The 23,894-nt window shown below is 33.7% G+C and overlaps 1 protein-coding gene across 1 annotated transcript; it reads right to left on the bottom strand.

The window, feature by feature from the left end:
• Positions 1-12,624: 12,624 nt before the first annotated feature.
• LOC117907609 lies at positions 12,625-13,930 on the bottom strand. The gene is made up of 2 exons (XM_034821206.1): positions 13,719-13,930; positions 12,625-13,598 (listed from the first exon to the last, which is right to left on the bottom strand). The coding sequence occupies exon 2, from the start codon at positions 13,257-13,259 to the stop codon at positions 12,867-12,869; it is 393 nt and encodes a 130-aa protein (XP_034677097.1). The 5' UTR covers positions 13,260-13,598; positions 13,719-13,930; the 3' UTR covers positions 12,625-12,866.
• Between the last annotated feature and the right edge of the window lie 9,964 nt (positions 13,931-23,894).

Here is a 23,894-nt window from a genome sequence, read left to right on the forward strand (position 1 = left end):
TCCCATGGCCGCCCAAAGCAGCCCCGTTCCCGGGTGGTCAGAAAAAATATATATATATGAAAAAAACAATCAGCTGTCTCTCATGGGGGGTCTACAAATATGCCCCTCTTCGGTAGAGTTTACGAGTGCAAGGAATATGAACACTGGAGTGAAAAGAAAGTATGAATAGTGAGTGGAATGAAGTGAACTCTACCGAAGAACCAAGGAGACCCCCATAGGTACACTAGTGAAACGCAAACTCATTCAGGCTAGCAGACGAACACAAAGGCTCTAATCCTAAAAGAAAACCTATCTCAAAGCGCCTCTGAAGCCACACTAAGGACCCAATCTCTCTCTAAGATGTCTCCAAATGTGACCCAAGAGATCAATGTCAAAGATGAGTAACGGTCGAACCACCCTGGAGTACGAGATGAATATGCATAAGCACCGGGTAACGAAGTGAGGAAAGCCGAGCACGAATGCAAAACCCTGAAGGTATGATGTGCAATGCCAGCGAATATGAACGTCAGGAGCTGCGACTCTGAATGACAAGACTGACTCTAAACACTAAACTAAGAAAAATAATAGCTCTGGAAGCCAAACCAAAAAGTTGACTCTAAACACTAAACTAGAAGGCCTATAGGTGAAGACCTATGGTGGTGATACAACTAAAATGGCCATAGATGTCCGATCTATGGTGGTGAAATCTGAAAGCCCAAGGATGAAAATCCATGGTGGTGATATAATAGAAATGCCCATAGATGAAAATCTATGGTGGTGATAGCTGATCAAAGTCCATAGATGTCTGATCTATGGTGGTGATAACTAAAACAAAGCCCACAGACGAAAGTCTATGGTGGTGAAAACTGATCAAAGCCCATAGATGTCTGATCTATGGTGGTGATAAATCTGAAAGCCCAAGGATGAAAATCCATGGTGGTGATATAACAGAAATGCCCATAGATGAAAATCTATGGTGGTGATAGCTGATCAAAGCCCATAGATGTCTGATCTATGGTGGTGATAACTAGAACAAAGCCCACAGACGAAAGTCTATGGTGGTGAAAACTGATCAAAGCCCATAGATGTCTGATCTATGGTGGTGATAAATCTAAAATGCCCATAGATGACTGATCCATGGTGGTGATAAATCTGAAAGCCCAAGGATGAAAATCCATGGTGGTGATATAACAGAAATGCCCATAGATGAAAATCTATGGTGGTGATAGCTGATCAAAGCCCATAGATGTCTGATCTATGGTGGTGATAACTAAAACAAAGCCCACAGACGAAAGTCTATGGTGGTGAAAACTGATCAAAGCCCATAAATGTCTGATCTATGGTGGTGATAAATTTGAAATGCCCATAGATGACTGATCCATGGTGGTGATAAATCTGAAAGCCCAAGGATGAAAATCCATGGTGGTGATATAACTGAAAGAAGGAGGATGCCCTAAATAAGATGACAATAGGGGGATGCCCTAAGTGATAACTCGTAAAGATCGACAAATGGGTCTGACAACCATGAAATCAACATGAGACACGGTAAACCCCAAAGAGAGGGGGGTATGCCCCAGTAGAAAAGCATTAAAGGGGGTATGCCCCGGTATGATGACTCGCAAAGATCAAGAAATAAATCGAGTAATGAAAGAAGTCTGCAAAACGTCAATGAACTCAAGGATGGGGGTATGCCCCAGTATGACAACTCACAAAGGTCAAGAGATGGAATGAGCAGCGAGAAAGTCTGCAAAAGAGAATCAATGAACTCAAGGATGGGGGTATGCCCCAGTGTAAGATAGTAGTCAACATGGGACACAGAATGTCACCGAACAAGATACTCTGGGATATGCTCAATGATGATGCAGTGAAAGTGATATACATAGCCTTAATGAACAAATGCTAGAACAAGACCAAACATCACCAAAACTATGCTAACAAAGAAAACCCAAAATAATGGATCAAACAAATGCTGACCAAAACTCTAGGTCTGAAATGTAAACAAATCAAGACACAATATGGAAACTATCAATATGAGTACATCATCACAAATATATCAATAATCTAACAAGTCCTACCATCACGGAAGATGTTGAACCTAATGCCCAAAGGCATGTGAAAACTCAACCAGAAAGCCCGAGACTAGTCTGCATCTTCCTCTGATCAAGAGAAGAGGATAAGGTCAGGTAAGATGATGAAATATGTAAGCTCAAAAGGTGCAAGGCTCTGATAAGATGGGTGTAGGTATAACGGTGTCCAATGTAGGGTGTATGGGTACGTAACAAAGATAAGTGAATATCCAAATCAAACTAGGTACGCTGAGAAGGCTGAGCCCAGGGTGTCAATGACTCCATGATCCATCGAAAGCAGCAATCATAAACACGAAATGGAGTCTCAATGTCAAAATCAGCAAGGTGGCCATGCCCCAGTGTGAATGCATCATCTCAGAATGGGTAAACTCTCAGTGCAAGATGAACTCTGGGAAGTATGTGTCTGGCATAAACTGGCATCTCACATAATCATCATCGATGAGTGGGCTATGCCCCAGTGTAGACATCTCCAAATCAAACATCAATGAGAGGAGTAAAACCAATATACATCATCTGATCGAAAAGGATCTCTGCTCCTCAAGGTCATCATGACAATGTGAAGAGAGTATCTGATCTCCTCTAAAGAAAGAGCATGTCCCAATGTGAACTGGTGTCTCTAAGATCAACCGCCAATGAAAGGGTTATGCCCCAGTATAGGGCAAACCCTGAAGTGAATAAACTCCGCTGCATGCTCTCATAAGTGTCCGTCCTGGTCTAATCATCTCAAAAATCTGCTAACAATGATGAGAAGGCTATGCTCTCGTGATCACATCAAAGAAATCGCCCAATCATATCTCGTACTCCAATGTGAAATGAATCTAATCGCCTCCAAGGAACAACTATGCCTAAAAACCATCATGGACCGAAAGGGGTATGCTCCTGTGTAAAGTACACCAGATGAAATGTGTCAATCATGTCTCATGCTCCAATGTGAAAAAGGACATCTGATATCCCCCGAGGAATGGACATGGCTCAAAAATCCGTCATCGACTGAGAAGAATATGCCTCGACATAATGGTCATCCGATAGAAAAAAACTCTCTGAGATGGCTATGCCCCAGTGTAGGGTCATACCATAACTCCTGGTCCATCACAAACAGAATGCTCCCGAATCAATCCCAAGTATCGCTCACAACGTGTGATGTCATGGCCTCAGGGTGGTCTTAAGACTCAGGACGTAACGTAGGCTATGGTGATAGGGTGATGGAAATGAAGGGAAACTAGGCCCAAATACCCAATGATCAAAACCCATGCCCTCATGTATGAAATGCAACATGTATAGTGAATCTCATGAGCCATGGACCTGAGGATGCCTAACGTGAATACGATGTCGATAAGGAGACAAATGAAGCAAAATGAACTGATAGCGATATGTGGAATGATGATGCGAAATGAGTATCAAACCCGAGATGGGTTGCTGTAAGAAGAGAATAAGACGTGAGGTGAATGAGATGAATCACAAGCAACGATAAGAATGATAGTGAAATAATGAATATGTGAAGAAAGGTGGCGATCGACTCAGATCAAACATGAAGTGAAGTCACATCAATAATGAACGTAATGATGGAAAGGACAATGACTCGGAGTCCTGAGGAGAAGGTCACTCATCTCTCTCACAAATAGATATGACAAAGTAATACAAATAACATGGGATCTCGGAGAGCTCACATGCGAACTCCCAATAACGAACATACTCGATGAAAATGACCCCCAAACATCAATATACATACTCAATGATCGAGAACACTATGCACATACACACGTGCTAATAATAATAATAATATATATATATATATATATATATATATATATATATATATATATATATATATTTTTTTTTTTTTTTTTTTTTTTTTTTTTTTTTTTTTTACATATATACAAACACGCGTACCCTGAACATGAACAAATGAACCCCAAAGATGATATCAATAACAAATGGACACACTCCCAAGTGCTAAAGTAACAAATAAACTCTATCTGACAAGATGACCTTCTCAAACTAAGGATCTCTAAACCAGTGTCCGCGAGATAGATGGTGGAAATGATGTGACCATCCTCCATGTGATGAACTGAGGAGGCTCACTACTCAGGGTAGAGAGAATATGAGACAAACAAAATAGTAGATAGGATAAGGAAGAAGAGACGAGGAACACAACTAACAAGATGAGATGAAAATGCAGAGGTGCAGTGATAGGAAAAGATGATGAGAAAAACGTGCCCCTAGGTCCAAGGCTCATGAAACTCCTAAACAATGCATGCATTCACTGAAGGGCCCCTATCCCGGTGTGAAAATGTGAGCAAGGCAATAAGAAAGGAAGGCTATAATGCGCATGCGAGGCTCAATGGGCTAGCAACGGACTATGATGTCAATAAAGGTAATAAGGTACGAGCTAACCGAAATGAAGGCCACCCATCCTACGACCATGGTCTCAAACATCATGCTCTCAAGCCCTCAGATGATCAATACTAGAGATCGATGTTTATCGGATATGACCACGTCAACCCTATAGAATCATGCACCAACCGTACTCCAAATACTCCATAATAATCTCAAAGATGATCCTCTCAAAGCAAAGTAAACGGTGATCCCATCAGGCACGACTACCCATCATGAGCCAACTCTCATCATACAAGATCAATCTCTATACTCACTGCGAAATAAGTGACAGTCTCATCAAGCAATCGACCAATCCACATATCGTAAACCATCCAAAGATCATAAGCTATCCCTCGCCACGCAGGAACAACCCTGGGCTCAAACTCCTCATACTCTACCTGGTCGAATAAGAGAGGGGATGTGAAAAACTAGAAAAACTGAGGATGAAAATGTCATATAATGGTCTCAAAGGTGATGTTGTGCAAAGCTCATAATGGATGGATGTAGGTCAAAACAAAAGCAAAGTGTGGGAAGTGAGCGAGGTACTGCTCTGATCATAGGAAGATGTGTCATAGTCTCGAACTTCCTAGGTCAAATCCCTGATCCTAGGCTAATAGGCTCAATATCCTCCATGGTCAAGCCTCAATACCACAACGTGCAAGTGAAAAGATGCCTCAAGTCAAAAGTACAAATCATAATATCACAAAACACAAACACATGTCCATAAAAGAAAATGCATCCAATGAGATAATCCGATGAGTACATCATGCAAAAAGAAAGATAACAAAGACAATACTCAAGAATTGAGTTATAGTCTCTAAAAGTCAAAAGCAAAACAAGACTAATCAAGTAAAAACAAAAGCAGTGACTGGTCCTGTCATCACATCACTGGCCACAAAAGGAACAAAATCTGAGCGCCACTGTACCAAGGCAAGCCAATCATGAGTCAATCGCCCAAATCAATAAGATCAGGGACTGCTGGTGGAGGAGAGTCTACATGCATGGCCTAAGCTGAGGTAGGAATAGGAAACATATCGGACTGAGGATGCCCAAATGTCCCAGAATCAATAATGTCCTGTATGGCATGTCGTAGAGCAGTGCAACGATCAGTGTGATGTCCTGCTGACTAATGGTACGCACAATACAAGTCAAGCCGAAACTGCGAAGGCACAGGATCTGGAAGTGCCCTGGGAGCCAGAGGAGCCAAGAATCCCATGGCCTGGAACGTCTCAAAAACTCTGCTCAGGGGTGTGCTCAAATCTGAAAAGCGTCTCTGACATCTTCGATGAGGGTGAAGTCGCTCCTGAGGGACTGTAATAGCTGGAGGGCCCTGAAGCCGGGATGAAGGTCGTGTCGGCGTAGCCAATGAAATGGATGAGGAATGCTGCTGGAATACTGAATATGGGCGAGGCCGTGGACGTGAGGCACCCAAAGCAGCAAACATCGATGGAGTCAAATGTGGCAATGAAGGCATTGCTACTCCTGGAACTCCTCTCGATGACGATGGATGCTCTGACAAAATAAACTCAATCCTCTCAACCCTCCGCGTCAAATCCACCATCATCTCAGAAAGAGCAGTAAGAGTAATGGGTGTGATCTCGTCCGACATGGTGAACCTCAGCTGAAGAAGTCTAGTCTCAAGGTGCTCTGTATCATAATCATCATACCATCAATCTCTGCTCGGGGACCAATCACGACACTAAAACCGCCCAAGACTCTAAAACAAAAACATACAAGAGACAAAACAAAGCAACACACGATGCTACCCAAAATAACAACACATAAAATGCATGATAAGAAACAATGATAATAATAAAAAGAAGATAGAAACGCATACCCAAGAAAACAACAATACCACTAAGCTAAATGAGAGTACATCATGCAAAATAAGACATTAAGGTCTACTCTCGAAACACAAGGTACAAACACGAATCACTAACTATAAAACAAGACTCAAATAAAAAGAAAAGAGAACAAAAACTTAAAACGACCAACTAATAATGTAATCCCAAAAGTACACCAACAAGGTCTGCCATATCATAGAGTCTGGTGAATATCAGTGCCCTGGGTGTCTCAAACATGATGGTATAAGCCCGAAAGAGGAGGAACTGCACGTGTGGACTAGGCTGGAAAGGAATCAGCAGTCATATCTGGACCAAGATCAGTATCTGTGGTCGATACAGGAAAGCTAACCGCACCACTGTCAATAAGATCCTGTATGGCATGACGTAGAGAAGCACAATAATCAGTACGATGGCCTACCATCTGGTGAAACGCACAGAACTCGTGAGCACGAAAACGCGGAGGTAAGGTACTAGGGGGTGGCCTAGGGGCCAATGGTACTAAAAAACCAGTAGCTCTAAGTCGCTCAAAAGCTCTATCCAAAGGCATCCCCAAATCAGAATAAGTCCTCTGATGTCGCCGATGGGGACGAGACTGCTCATGTCATGGGATACTAGTCTGTGGACGCTGAAACTGAAATGAAGGTCGCACTGTGATAGTATGAGGATGCACAGAAGGGTACTGCTGAACTGAATGAGGATGATGATGCTGTAAAGGCGGGAAATCACTCCTGGGTATCTGCAATGATCTCGCATAGGGATGATAACCAGGTCGTCGATGATGAAAATCCGCAGAACATACGTCTCCATAGCTCTCAGATGATCCACCAACTCTCTTCCCCTCAGTATCTGGAGGAGGAATAATATCTGACCATAATCCTCTAGAGATGCCATCATCTACATCGAATAAAGCCTGAACCAATGATCTGAAATCCTAGAGTGGGACTCCTGTCAAATGTCGAGCAAACCTAGGATGCAAACTCCTCAAAAACATGCTTATCTGATCTCTCTCGGTAGGTCGGTCAATCATCTCTGCGGCCTTCTCCCTCCAGCGGGAGAGAAAAGAAGAAACAGACTCATCTGATCCCTGTCGAAGAAACTCAAGCTCTTTGCGCGTAACACTCGTATCACCACTGAAGGAATACTGTCTCAGAAACGCCTGTGCTAAGTCCTCCCAAGTTCTCCGACGAGATGTCTCTAATGAAGCGTACCATCTTTGTGTCATGCCGCTCAATGACAATGGGAACAAAGTGAGCAACTGTGCCTCATCTAGACCAAGAGCTTTCATAACTGTGCTATAAAGTCTGAGATGAATACGAGGACATCCAACTCCCGTATATCTCTCTATATCAGGCATCCTGAAACCGACTGGCAAAGTGGCCACTGGCACATCGTCGGGGTCATCCCATGAAATCATCTCATCAAGATCTCTCATCTGTCTAATCCTCTGCTCGAGTCTGTCCATACGAGAACGAGGATCCTCAATAATGGTAATTGGTGTGACAGTAGGTGGAATGACAGTAGTCTGACCATGCAAAGTCTGTGTAGCCGGCATCTGAACAGGTAGAACAGGTGGAGTCACTAAATCAGATGGCGTGTCCTCGAGCACTACATGCCTACTCTGCTGAGTATCCATCCTCTAACTCAAACTGGTCAATGCCCCCTGAATCGAAACCACAGAAGCGATAAGCTAACCAATCAAAATTGACTGTGAATTCGTCTATATCAGCTCAGAGATACGAATCAACCTCTATCCCACTCAACCCAGGGCACTGAACCAAGACTGGGACTACAAATAGACCCCTACAAAAGAACCCAAACAAAACGACTCAAACACGACTCATGCAACGACACGGGACGCAGCGAACAGTGACCAACGCATGATATAACACAACCCAATACATGACAGGGTGTGATACACAATCGTATAGTGACAATCAAAATTTCGATATACGATAGAATCTTTAGGGTCACATGAGTGTCTAGTGTGAGATAACTACAAATGTGACTAAAGAATTTCTATCGATGATCCAGAAAATGATCGAGGTGTGAAGAAAGTGAATGGGGTGTGAAGAACAACACTATCACGAGATCGATACTCAATCTAGACCAAAATATCCTTGATTCAACCTTCGACTCGAGCTCCATAAGAGAGAAAATGATAAGGTGATCAAGGCGAATCTCTCGAAAAATGTGTGAATATAAAAACGTGTCTTTCACCTTTCTATAATGAAAATATGAGCATCGAGTCAAAAATCGAACCAAGAATCAAACAAAGAATAAGGTACTGAGCCCGTGATAGGTGTACAGTGTAAAAAGATGATCAATGAACATATCCCAAAGTATCGAGTGAGTGACAACAAAGTGAAGAGGTGTGTCGAGCCAAGAAATGAGAACGAAAACCCTAGGGAGAAAACATGCTAAACTCATTGAGTGAAAACACAAACTAAAGCAACAAGACGAAAGGTGATCCAACCGATACTCAAACTCATACCGATCTCCGAGCACACTCAACTGGAGACTAAAAAAGGGAAAAGTGGATCCAAACTGTAACTAAAGAGGCTCTGAAGGCCCTCAGATGCACCCACGTGTAGGGAGGGAGTCCTAATCGAAAGATCTATGGCTCAACCTACAAGGTGAATGTGGCTCTAAATGGATATGGGTGGATTTTAAAGATCCCTAGCAGAAGCGATCGTACCCTCCGACAGTACGCAACCCTCTCCACGCCTCCGAAGAGACGGGGAGCTTCCATGCAAGGTGGTCATCACCTCCACACATGCACTACCTCGACATCCCAGGGGGTTTCCTATGGTGAAACCTCTCAAACTCTCAACACTCAATAGTCAACTAAAGTGCACAGTGAATGGTGTGGGTGCATCCGAAAACCCTAAGAAGCTAAAACAAGATAGAAAACACACTGGTCACACAACTATCCATGAAACCTAGCTCGGGGCTATGCAGGTCTTCAATGATCGGACTCCAATTAGCATCGATATGTCGGTCTCCTCCAGAACGCTCCCAAACATCGGCATAGCCCGTCGCTAGACCCTACTCCTAATCTCTTGCTCGGTTAAAGAACAAGCACAGAGAAGGTCTCACACTTGCAAAAGTGAGAACCGAAATGAAGGAAATGACCGAGACCAAGAGATTTGGAGGTAAGGGGATAGGAGTGCGGCCCACATAGACAAGCAGGATGCAATCAAGCAGAAGAAGGGCAGTCATACGACATGCAATCAGGCAGAGTACAAGATATATCACTCATGCACACATACAAGCTATGACAATCGGATGAAAAAGTGATATAAATATCATGCTTAAAGACGATCAAAAGAATATATAATCTAGACAATCGACATGTCAAATCAAACGATGTATAACAATGAATCCATATATGCAAGGCGATCAAAACAATCATGGCAAATATCAGAATCACTATGCTAAGCGAAAAGATAGGCAATTAATACAATCAGCATGTCAATATCTCAAACGAACATGGCAATGAAGCATAGGGAAAATACCTATCTCAAAATTCTCTATCAAGACGAATCAATCATCATGATCAACATGTCAAATATCTCAAACAAATATATCAATGAAGCATGAAGAAATTGGCTATATCAGAATCCCCAATCAAAATAATCAACCGACATGATCAACATGTCAATGTCCCAAGTGAAAACTCGGGAACTCTCAATGTGCAATCAAGAGATGAGTACCCATTGATCGACTCATCAAACGCCACATTTGCTTCACTTTAAGTTCAAGCTTGACCCTCTAAAATATCCCCAGTGGAGTCGCCATTTTGTGGACCCCGCATTTCGGCTCATGCGTTTCCCACTCGATGGCGAGCTTGATTTTATTTCGAAAAATTGATTTTTTATTGATTATTTGAAAATGACTTGGAGTCGCCACTTATTTTTGTTTTATTTTTAAAAGGGTAAACAAAATAAGAAAGAAAAACCCTAAGTGTGACTCCTTATTTGGAAAAGGTGATCTACGAAAAACCGGATCGGGTTCGGGGGTCAGGTTACTTATCGGGAAGGTACGGTAGAGACCGTAGCACCCCTCTAAGCCCCTAAAGTCGGGTCTCTACTAATAGAATGAAGCAATCATGGCAATGGACGAGTAAATCAATGAGTACCCAGAATAAATCATGCACACGTGAGAATCAAAATATGCTTAGATAATTACCAGAGTGAAAGTAGGTGCGTACCTGGGCAGTAATCCATAAAGCGCTATCAAGAAATGAGGTTAGTGCACAACTAAGGAATAATTTCGAGCATGTCATAAAGCAGAATAAAATCAATCATGCATGGCAATTAAATCAATCAATCCTCCAATCGATCATAAAATCACGTATGTGGGGCCCCACCAAAGCCCGATCGATCTTGCATGAATTAATCTCACAAATTCCATTATTCTGAAATTATGAAAATGACATTCACGCTTATATAAAATTAAGAGGAAAAAAAAAAAAAGATTATTTGAAAACCAAAGCGGAATTAAAACTGTTCGAGTGAAAACTGGATTTTTGAAATTTATTTGAAAATTGAAGTCCCGAAGATTATCTGATAATTGGAGCCTTGGGAATTGAATTTAAGAATAGGAATTTTGGATATTAAATTTGAGGGAAATTAGAATTTTTGGAATCGGAAATTAAGTTCAGGAATTGGATTTTTGAAAAAATGTTGAAAAATGAAATTTTAAAATAAATAAATAAATGAAACAACAATAATAAGGACAAAAATAATGATTAAATAAATGAATGAAAATATCGGAATTTTTTGAAATTGGAAATTAAATTCGGAAGTCAGAAATTTTAAAGAAATGTTTAAAATAGAATTTTAGAATGAATAAATAAACCATTAGTGATAAATTAATGTGAATATGAGAATTTTTCAGGATTAGGAATTTAATTCGGAAATCAGAAGTTTTAAAGAATTGATTTTAAATGGAGTTTTAAAATAAATGAATAAAATTCTAATGATTAAATAAATTAACGGGAGTACGAGAATTTTCGGGATTAAGAATTTAATTCGGAAATCAGAAGTTTTAACGAACTGATTTAAAATGGAATTTTGAAATAAATGAATGAAATATTAGTGATTAAATAAATTAATGTGAATATGGGAAATTTTGGAATTTAGAAATTAAAACCGGAAGTCGGAAATTTAGATGAATTGTTTAAAATTGAATTTTAGAATAAACAAATGAAATAATAATAATAAAATAATAAGGATTAAATAAATAAATGTGGAAATTGGAATTCCGGAAATTAGAAATTGAATTTAGAAATCGGGATTTTGAAGAATTACTTAATGATGGAATTTTAAATAAATAAATAAACAATAATAATAATAATAATAACAAAAATAATGATTGAATAAATGAATATGGAAATTGGAATTCCAGAAATTAGGAAATTGAGCTCGGAAAACGGGATTTTGAGGAATTGCTTGATGATAGAATTTTAAATAAATAAATAAACAATAATAATAATAATAATAATAACAAAAAATAATGATTGAATAAATGAATATGGAAATTGGGATCCCGGAAATTAGGAGATTGAGTTTGGAAATCGGGATTTTGAGGAATTGCTTGATGATAGAATTTTAAATAAATAAATAAATAACAAGAATAATGATTGAATAAATAAATATGGAAATTAGAATTCCGGAAATTAGGAAATTGAGTTTGGAAATCGGGATTTTGAGGAATTGCTTGATGATAGAATTTTAAATAAATAAATAAAATAATGATGATTTGAATAAATTGATGTGAGAATTTAAAACTTCGGAAATCGGAATTTAAATTTAGAAATTAGAATTTTGAAAAATTATTTTAAAGATTGAATTTTTAAAAATGAGCAAATGAATAAATAACGATGATTAAATAAATTAATGTGAGAATTAAAATTTCGGAATTTGGAATTTTAAATTTAGAAGTCGGAATTTTGAAAGATTATTTTAAGATTGAATTTTAAAAATGAACAAATGAATAAATAACGATGATTAAATAAATTAATGTGAGAATTAAAATTTCGGAATTTGGAATTTTAAATTTAGAAGTCGGAATTTTGAAAGATTATTTTAAGATTGAATTTTAAAAATGAACAAATGAATAAATAACGATGATTAAATCAATTGATGTGAGAATTAAAATTTCAGAATTTGGAATTTTAAATTTATAAATCGGGATTTTGAAGCGTTATTTAAAGATCTGGATTAGGAGAATTATTTAAAAAAATGTAAGTTTTAAATTTAAATAGATAAATAAATGGATAAGGTGATAAAGATAAATACATATAAAATATCGGAATTTCGGAAATCTGGATTAAATTTAAAAAGCAGAATTTAGGAGAATTATTTAAATATGCAAGTTTTGTAAGTAGGGTTTAGAAATTGGGGTTGAGAAAATTTATTGAGAAATTTATGCTTTAATCATCCATCATAAATCTGGGCCTAATGCCCCAATCCAAGCCCAAGTCCAAAGATGTCAATGGGCAAGCCCAAGGCAATTAAAGCCTTCACAAACTTGGGCTTCTCTTTTGGGCCCAACCCACTAAAATCCAAACCCATACTCATCTTCTCTTTGGGCCCTTCAGCCACGTGCTCTTGTCCTTCACCTCAGGAAGACTACGACAGAGAAAGCGGAGGTGAGAGAGGCGTCGCCGGAGGTCCTCAGAGTTGGTCCAAGCTGCCAACCTCTCGCGCCACCTCGGACATGCCCAACTGCAGCGGCCTGGCGTCGGTGGAGAGCTTGCTGCTGCAGCCTTCGTGGGAGCGTGGAGAGCCTTGTCGGCCGGAATCTGGCCATTGAGGAAGAGCTCTTTTGCTGACAGCATCCTCGACGTTGCTGCCGCGGAGCTCCCATAGCAGGCGAGCCGCGTGGAGGAATCGAACCCGGCGCTGGTGGACGACGAGGCTGCGGTGAAAATGGATGGCGACAGCATTACGCAAGGTGCGAAGTGCATGGGGTTCGCCGGAGTGCTGTAGAAGAAAAACACCGCTTCCAGAGCCACGTCCTAGGCTGGAGAGAGAGCTGACGTAGGGGGTGGAGCTAGAGAGAGAAAATGGTGGTGGGAACGATAATGGGTGAGTGTGGTGAGGGATGACAGAGTTGGGGATGTGCGTGAGAGATGATGGGCATGAGGAGATCCAAAAAAAGGAAAAAAAAAAAAAAGATGGGTATGGTGATCTCGGATGTGAGTGGTTAAACGAGGGTTTGTGAACAAAGCATGAGTCAATAATATCAAAGCACACTTATAACTCAAACTTCATACAACAATACATCAACCACTAGCTATCCATATCTGGATCAAGGGGAAAATAACCAGAAAATAACTCAAGAAAGAAAGAAAAAATAAATAAAAATAAAAATAAAATGGGACAATCAGATGCTGAATAGAAGCAAGGAGTCATCAATGGCATACCTGGGGACGCTCCCTTCTTCTTCAAGCTTCACTTCCCAAGATCCCCCGGAACCAGCAAGCTCCCCCTCTCCTCTGTAACTTCTCCTTTTTTCCTCTGCCCCCCAGCTCCTGCCTCCTCTCCTCTCTCTTTCGTTTTTTTGCTTTTTCTTTCCACAGCCCTCACCTACTCTCTGCCTTCTGTCCCATCTGGCCGCCATCACCAGCTAGCCCGATCACATCCCATGGCCGCCCAAAGCAGCCCCGTTCCCGGGTGGTCAGAAAAAATATATATATATATATATGAAAAAAACAATCAGCTGTCTCTCATGGGGGGTCTACAATAGTACAGATTAAAAAGGTTGAAATGTATATTTACTTATTTTAAATGAAAACAAGTAGTTAAAAATTATATAAATTATATTTGAGTTTGGTTTTAAAATATTTTTCTAGTTTTTATTTTTTATTTTTTATTTTTAAAAATAATTTTTATTTTTTATATTGTCTCTTTTTGAAAATACGTTTAATTAAAAAATAAAAACTATTTTTAAAAATGAAAATCGAAAACCTTGTTTAGTACTATTTTTTTATATGAAAAAAAAATCATTTATTCATTTATTGCGCTACTATACAATTGTATTACACTAACTATACAAGGAAAATGTACTAAATGTACAAAAGTGTACAAGGCTACCCTTTGTGAAATGTTACAATCGATTATGAGTCATTCTTTTATTTTTCTTATCACTCACGAATTATACACATATGTCATGCACTTTATTTAATTCCCGCATGCAAATTCCAATACTTTCCCCAATAATGATATATGGGAAAAAAAAATTTGACCTTAAGTCATCCACCATCGTTTCAACTAAACCATTGGAAATATTGTTAAACACTCCTACGTGAACACATAACTTAGAAGGGATATGAAATTTGTGTCATTCTACAAGGGTATTACACTAACTGTACAATGAAAATATACTAATTGTACAAAGGTGTACAAGATTATCCTTTGTGAATGATTTCAATCGATTCTAAACCACTTTTTTTATTTTCCTTATCACCCAAGGATTGTACACCTATGTCATGTACTTTATTTAACTCTCACATGAAAATTCCAATATTTTCCCTAATAATGATATTTGGGAAAAAAAAAATTGACCACAAGTCATTCACCATTTTCTCAACCAAACCATTCAAAATATGATTAATATACCTACATGGACATATAACTTAGGAAATATATGAAATTTGTATCATTGTACAAGAGTATTACACTAATTGTACAAGGAAAATGTGTCAAGTGTACAAGGGTGTACAAGACTCCTAATAGCTTTTGTTCAATTTTTAAATAACTTGAGTTTGACATTAAGACAATTATTAATAGTTTTTTTTTTCCTTTTTTTTACCAAACTATGTCATTAAAACATTCCCTACAAAAATTAACACATAGGAAATAAAATTAAAATCAATCATGTTTGAATTATTCATTATAAGTAAACTAAATAAAATATATATTTTTACTATTTTGCCTTTATAAACATAATTTCATTGTTATCAATAGAGGTTAAAAACATCATATTTAAATGGAATTAAAAATAAACAAAAATTATTTTTATAATATTTTTATTTTTTAAAATCATTAATTTAAATTATGAAATTAGTTTTAAAATTAAAAATATTTGTTGTAATTATAGTTTTGAAGATTTCATGATTTTTATCTTATTACTTTGAAAAAAATTGCATTAATAAGAAAATATTTATTTTAATGGTTTTAAATATTTAAATCTTTATTCAAAAATATTTAGGATTAGTGTGGGGAATAATTAGATAATTTTGGAATGGAGAAATTTTGAATATTTTGAAGACTTTAATTTGGCCAATTACCCTATTTACACTTTCAAAATTATTGGAAGGTTGGTAAATTAGTCTTATAAATATTTTCTTCTTGATTTATATTATATATATGCATGTGAGTGTTTACATTATTTTCAAAATAATATGAGAGATAATAAACATCATGTGTCTAATTTGCAAGTTAGAAAAAAAAATTAATAATATTTTATAAGGTATTTAAAAAGCATTTATTATATGTTCTATAAATTTGAAAAAAAAATCCATATTTGATGATATATAATTTACAAGTTAGATGATTGGAATATTTAATATATATATGAGAAATAATATAAGTTTGAAATAAAGAATAATATTTATTATATATTATGTAAGTTTTCAACATATTTAAAAAAATATTTATTATATATTATATAAGTTTGAAAAAAGAATAATATTTAATGAGGTATTTAAAAGTTATTCATTTTAAAAATACATTTGGCAATAATAATTTTTAACCATATTTCATATCAATTTGATGAAGAAAAATGATTCAACTTGGTTCCACTATTAAATAGGTGAGAGAAGGGTAAAAAAGTCAAAGAGAGAATTAGAAATGTGAGGTGATTGGTTAGTTTTTTCATTTAATGGTCAAATGTATTTTAGAGATTTTTTTAAAGACAATATCATTCCTCTCAATTTCTACTCTTTCATTGGGTTTTGGGTTTAATTATAAGTAATAGAAAGACCTTACCATAATTACCCAACCTAGTTGGGTTGAAAACACAATTCCTCCTTTAATTTTTAAGTTAAACGATAAATAAAAAATAAAAAAAATAAAATAAAAAACATATGAAAAAGATGGGTATGTTTGGGAGTGTTTCCATTCAAATTGTTTTTAATTGAAATATTTGTTTTATGAAGAGTACTTTTGAGAATGACTTTTAGGAAAGGTTTTAATGTTTTTAACACTTAGAAAATTTTTAACATTAGAAATATCATAAACATTTTCTAGAATCAAACTAAGAGCCTAAAAGTGATTTTAGAAAGTGTTTTAAAATTTTTTAACACTTAATTTTTTTTATCATTCAAGTATTAGAAAGACTAAAAACGTTTTCTAGAATTACTATCAAACACACTCTAAGTGCATTTAACAGTGATTTTGGGAAATGTTTTTAGTCTTTTTAATATTTGAAAATTTTTATTTTTCAAATATTAGAAATGTCAAAAACATTTCTTAGAAAAATTTTAAATATTAAAAATATTAAAAATGCTTCCTAAAATCACTACCAAACAAGCTCTAAAAGTGTGTTTGGTAATGATTTTAGGAAGTATTTTTGTTATTCTAATACTTGAAAATTTTTATTTTCCAAGTATTAAAAAGATTGGAAACACTTCCTAGAATCACTATAAAAACACATTTTAAAAGTATTTCTCCAAAAAACACTATAAGTTATTTTTCAATACTACAAGCGATTCCTAAAATGACTATAAAACAGACTCGTAAACACTACTACAAACTAACTGAATTTTATGTTTGAAACTAGATGTTAAAAATATTTTTATTAAATATTAAAAGAATTATAATATTTTTAAAATTTTAACTAAATAAAAATCTTATGTTCCCATTAAATTTGAAGAAAAATCCAATCATAATTTCTGAACCATTATAATTAATCTCTTACTTGTATCCAATCATGACTGTAGTTCCAAATAATAAATTCAATTATATAGTATTTATTTCTTTTTCAAACACAAAATTTGAAGCAACACTAAAATACGAAAATTAATCCCTTTTTAAAATATTTTTTAATTGCATTTTACACGTGGCACATGATATGTTTTTTTTTTTCATCAAATAAAATTATTTATAAATTTTATAAAAATGAAAAATCGTTTCAAAAGTGGGGTTCACCCACTGATAACATTAACTCAAAGCATTTGGAACATGTCTAGCATATTCAAAAGCCACTTTGCAGCGTCCCCCCCACATCACATGTATCCTCTCAATGCCTTGGCTATCTTTTTCTCTAACCTAACATGTGGCAGCCCTACAAAAAGGTCATCCAAGCATTTTCTTATCATACAAAAGCCCATTGCAAATAATCATAATTTTCTGTTTTATTCCCCAAAAAAATAAAATAAAATAATGTAAAATAAATATTGCGAATATTTTAATAATAATAGTTATAAAATAGTAATATTAAAAATAGTTGTATTAAATAATAATAATAATAATAATATCAACAAAACTCTAATTATTTGAACTACTCAGTCTAATTTATAAGCTCTTTTGAGGATGATTTATTTTCTTATAAGTCCTAAAAATGATTTTAGAATTAAGAAGTTTTTTTAATTAATTTTAATTATTATGATCATTGTTATTATTTATAATCTTTTTAATTTATTTTAGTTATTATTATTTATTTTATAAATATAAATACCTTTATGCTAGATTCTTCATGGCTGAATAAATTGGGGAAATAAAATAGTCTCTTTTTGGGTTTAATAAATTAATGTAACATAAGAAACAAACATAATATGCTTCGGTAAGGTTCGAATACTAAACCTTCCACCAACAAGGTTCATGTACCATGTTGGGTAACTAATTTTTTACAAACTTAAGTCTTTAGGAAAATTACTAATTTAGCATTAAATTTTTTTAAAAAAAAATAGTTGTTTAACATGGCATCAAAGTCTCTAGAATGTCATATGTTCAAGCCTCCCCGCATAATATTTATTAAGCCCATATATAAGCCTAAGAAAAGGTTAATTATAGTTGTTCGCTTTCGAGCTTGTGGCTACTTGCTAAAAAGCAAAATTAGGTCATATTGAAATGCATTGTATTTTTAGTGTATTGTTAAGTGCATATACGTCATATCCAAAGAAGAAAATATCAATCTCTATGGATATATCAGTAGTTGGATTTTACGAATATATCAAGATATATTGGTAAAAAATTTGACAAAACTATCAATAAGACAAAAATTAATGATAACTTATAGAAATGCATAGAAAACTTCAAGACATGATAAAATAAGAAAGAATATACATATTCAATTGTTTTCTTTAAAAATTATATATGTATTATATCTTTTGTGAGATTTTGTAATAATACACAAAATTTAAAAACACATTAATATTAAAGTTATAATATATTTCATTTGGATATATTAAAGGACATAAAAAATGATGATATATGTGTGAAATAAGGCTAATTTGATTGAGAAAAGCACCCAAAATGGGTGATAAATTGGGTGATAAAAACCTTTCAAAAGACTATTCAAATTAAACAATAATTGAAGTAAATAAGTAGATAGTAAAAGGAAGAGGATATAAAATCTTTTTGTAGTGCTTTGGTATACCTGCCCATGTCCAATCTTCTCAATCTCTTTTTTGAGTAAGGGTTCACTAGCTAAAGCTTCAAACCAAGTCTTCAATCTTTACACTTAAATTCACGACTCCAATGGGTAATACACTCCCTTCAAATTCAATACCAACTTGAAGCACTAAATGGATTTGTAGGTGAAGGAATAAATACACTTGAGTTGATAACTTTGAATGAGAGAAAATGGTAGGCAAGTAAGTTAATGCATGGAATCTCTTAATTTATAGAAAAGTAGTTTTGAACACCTTAAATTATAAAATTAGTCTCAATTAGTCAAGCTCTAGTTCAAACAGTTGGTTAGCTATTGGACCATTTAATGCATTTGTAAGTGATCGTCGCTCAACTGAGAAAGGTAAAGTCTTTGCTAATAGTACCAAGGTTCTAGAAGATAAAAAGATTTTGAGTGTGCTTGATCGGTTCTCGATGAGGAAGACTTAACTGGGAAAACCTAACTGGTTGAATCAATTTCCCAACTAATTTGACCAGTTCAAAGTTTTCTTGATTGATTGAGCTTAAAATTGTCCAAAATCCTTCCTTTTTCAATCTTAACCTACTAAAAATTTGGGCAATTCATTTAGAAACCTTTATAGGGCAATTTTAGAATAATTTAGCTCAAGAGTTCAATATATAAAACATATTCATTCAATTTTAAACGTTTAAGGTCACTTTCATGAAAAGCTAATTAAGTATGAATGAATGCATTGAAAGTACATTAAAACAATTTAATCCTAAGTGTACTTAAGAAATTCATCTTACAAAAGTTCGTAAACCGTATGAGTTTTCAAAGATAGATCTCGTCATTTAAATCTCTCTAAAGCATACTTTGAGCTTCTCTTTAAATTGATAATGAGACTTGAAACTTGAATTTTTAACATTAGTAAACTTAACCTTTATCATCAAAACTTAATTAAGAGAACTCTTTGACTAACAATATGGATAATTTTTTTTTATCTAAAAGCATTCATAATTTTATTTACAAATTTATATTTATTTTATTTTTAATTATTATAAAAAAATATAACAACATAATTAAAATTAATTTATTTATAGTAATCCTATTCAATGTGCAAATTTAGCATTGAAAGGCCTTTGGTCCGGTGGTTAAGAGAATCCCACCCACGCCTGAGCGCCAGGGTTTGACCCGCAGCCTTGTAGGTGAGGTTCAATGAATTTTTTATTGGTTCAAGGGGAATTCAATCTTACATCTGAAGTTCAGAAGGTGTTCATATAGTGCATTTAATAGGCAGCACACAATACCTTCAACACAAAGCAAACTATGGGCAGAACGTGAACATGGATTCCAAGGCCCATGGCTTTGAAGCTCTCCAATCTTACATCTGAAGTTCAAAAGGTGTTCATATAGTGCATTTAATAGGCAGCACACAATACCTTCAACACAAGCAAACTATGGGCGGCAGAACGTGAACATGGATTCCAAGGCCCATGACTTTGAAGCTTCCTTTGTTTAAACGAAATAAATGCGACGTTGAAATATTAGAAAAATCAGAGCAAATTTATACTAAAATCCATGACTCTTTATCATTTTTATGTAGAATGTCTTCTGTAGTTGCTTTGTGGTAGATGGAATGTCAATAAGTATATCGCAACCATCCACAAAACGCCATAATCCATAGTACCATTGCATTAATATCACACATGTGATGCTTGACCCCAGTTGTCAGACTTTCATATGATTCAGGGGCGCAACTGGCTCCTACTTGAAACCTCCGACAAATTGATAATCTTCCCGGAATGAATCAATTAGTAGTGGCACGTACTTAGAAGATATGGAGTAGACATGATCTCAACTCCTTCAAGGTTTATAGGTTAGTGGGGGAAAAACATTCCATTAGTATACTATACTATAAGTAATGTTTTAATATTTTTTAAAATCAATCACTTGCATAAAAGTAATGACCAAGCCCAACCCAAAGCTAGATCAGGAAAGTCATTATTTCATTTGGCTAGGCATTTATGAACAATGGGGGGTACTATTTAAAAGTTTAATCATAAGACCACGTTTGGTTTCCTAGATAGAACATGACATAAGATAACATAAAGGATATCATATCCGATTTCATGTTTGGTTGACGAGTGATGAGATATATTATTATTTATTTTCTCTTTTATATCCTTTCTACATAGGATTTGTTAGGATATACATATCTCATATATTATAAATTTATTTTTTATACACTTATTTTATAAAATAATAAAAAATTATTGTAAAATTAAATATGTTTAAAAAATAAAAATTATATATATATTGAATAACATAATAAAAAAAAATAGAAATGATCTTCGGGAGAATTGTGTTTTGGGTTCAGCTAGGCCCAAAAATTAATAAAAGATCCTCCAAACACCTATAATTGATCGTAAGGATATAAGGTTGGAATAGACAAAAATACCCCTTTTTACTTACACCCATCATTTTGTCTTTATACCACCACTCTTTATATGCCCCATCCATGAAATTCTCCTTTATTTAATCATTTTTTATTTTTTATTATTTTTTAAACTCCTTTAAAAATAATTGAAAAATCAACATTATTTTCTATTTTTAAATTATAAATAAATAAAAATTATATTAATGATTCAAAAATTATTTTGGAACATACTTTTGAAAAAAATATTAATTTAAATGAATAAAAATTATTTTTTACATTTTACAAGTAAATAATTTAATGATTAAAACACTATTTAAAATAAATATATTTACTATTTTTTTATTATTATAAAATAAAAAGTTTAAAGTTTTTTTTTTAATCTTTTTCTTTCCATAGTTTAATAATTTTTTGAACATAGACTTTTGTAATAAGTTATATGAATGTTCCAAATTTGTTTATTAAGGAATTTTTTTAATGATTTGAATTAATTGAAAATTTATTGGAATGAGAAAAAAGAAAAGGAGAGAAAGAGGATAGATGAAGAGTTTTTATTTTAAATATCCAACTAAAATGTTTTCGTATTTAAAAATGGATCATATCAATACATAGTATAGTAGAGATTGATTTTTTTTCTCGTACAAAAGGGTTAAATGATATGTTTACTCATTTTGAATAAAAACAAGTAGTTAAAAATTATATAGATTATGTTTGAGTTTGGTTTTAAAATATTTTTTCTAGTTTTTATTATTTTTTATTTTAAAAAATTATTTTTATTTTCTATATTGTCTCTTTTTGAAAATACATTTAATTAAAAAAATGAAAAATATTGTTAAAAATGAAAATTGAAGACCTTTTTTAATACTAAGATAATAAAAAGAATTAAATTTCATTTATTAATTATTCTTTTTTATTTTTAAAATATAATATGTTCACAATTAAATAAAGGAATTGGTCAATTGTATATTTTTTTCACAAAAATGTAATATGTTCATAAAAAAATTGGATTGAAGTTTTTCATCATTTTTTTAATCAAACTACTAGAATCATGTTTAATACAAATATAGGCATATATGCATTACGGAAATATGAAATTTGTGTCACTATAGAAGAGTATTTACTAACTGTATAAGGGAAATGTACTAAGTGTACAAATAGTGTATAAGATTACCATTTATAAAAGATTTCAATCTATTTTGAACCTGTAACGCCCAAGTATTTTTTAAAGGGTGATTTAGGAAATTACTAATAATAATTAAATTAGTTAATTAATTAATTTAATAAAGTGGAAAAGGGGTAAAAGTGTAATTTTACGAATAAATACCCTAGGTATAAATTAGAAATTCTATTTCTTTCTATTCTTTTCTGAATAGAGTTCCTTTTCACAGAATTTCAGAGAACGTAGGTTGGAGTCAGATTTCAAGGTTGAAGAACAGATCTTTATAGGTAAGATTCTAACCCCTAGTTTAATATTTTAGATTCATTGATTAATTTCAAACACATCAGATATCTTTTGAAAAACCCAAATCTAGATTATGGATAGTTTATTTTATTTTTAATTCGTTTTAATATCAAAATAATAAAAAAAAATTAAGATTTTGATTTTATTGTTGGAATTTGGGAGACCTTAAGTTTTACTAGATGAGAAAAAAAAAATTCCTTGGAAGGTTTCGATTTTAGGCTAGGGTTAATTTTATATATATATATATATATATATATATATATATATATATATAAAGTAAATAAATATATTGTTATTTGTGGTCGAAGAGATTAGAAAATGTTAAAAAAAAAAAAAAAAGGGAGAACGCATGTGCATAGTATTGGATGGAAGAAAAAAAAAAATGGGCGTGTGCCCAGATGGAAGGAGGCTTATATATATATATATATATAATGATTCATTATCATGATGATGACAATGAAAAAAAAAAAAAAAACCTTGTTTTGTTTTATTGGTTTGGTGTAACGAGACAAGTGGGTAATAGTTTGGGTGGCTTTTGAATTGGTTAATTAAAATAATAATAATAATATTTAGTTTTAGATTAATAAATAAGATAATAGTAATAATGGTCTTTTTTGTAATAAATAGAATGAGAGATTTAGCAATATATATATATATATATATATATATATATATATATATATATATATATATATATAGATATATATATATATATATAGAATTTTATAATGAAATAAAATTGTAATTTAATTAAATTAGTAATGTGTTATTAGAAATAAATTGGGAATTTATTAATTATAATTAAATAAGGAATAGAGTAATTAAATTATTACTTTGTTAATCAGAAATATTAATCTTAACATTTAGAAATTTTAGGATTATCAGATTTATATTTTGAGGTAAATAGTAATAGTGGTCTTTTTATTGTGTTAGGTGAGGAGTAGACTTTTCAGGGTTATTTTTCCTTCAAGGTCTTTGCATATTTTGAGGTAAGGGAAGTTAATGCAATATTTATAAAATTAAATTATTTTATATGTTATTTTGAATTGTGGAAAAGAAAATGATATTTTGTTACCATGCATGGATCAAACTGTTTTGCACTAAATATTATGTTGGAATATTTTGTTTTA

Source organism: Vitis riparia, chromosome 18, assembly GCF_004353265.1.
Source record: "Vitis riparia cultivar Riparia Gloire de Montpellier isolate 1030 chromosome 18, EGFV_Vit.rip_1.0, whole genome shotgun sequence".
NCBI lineage: Eukaryota > Viridiplantae > Streptophyta > Magnoliopsida > Vitales > Vitaceae > Vitis > Vitis riparia.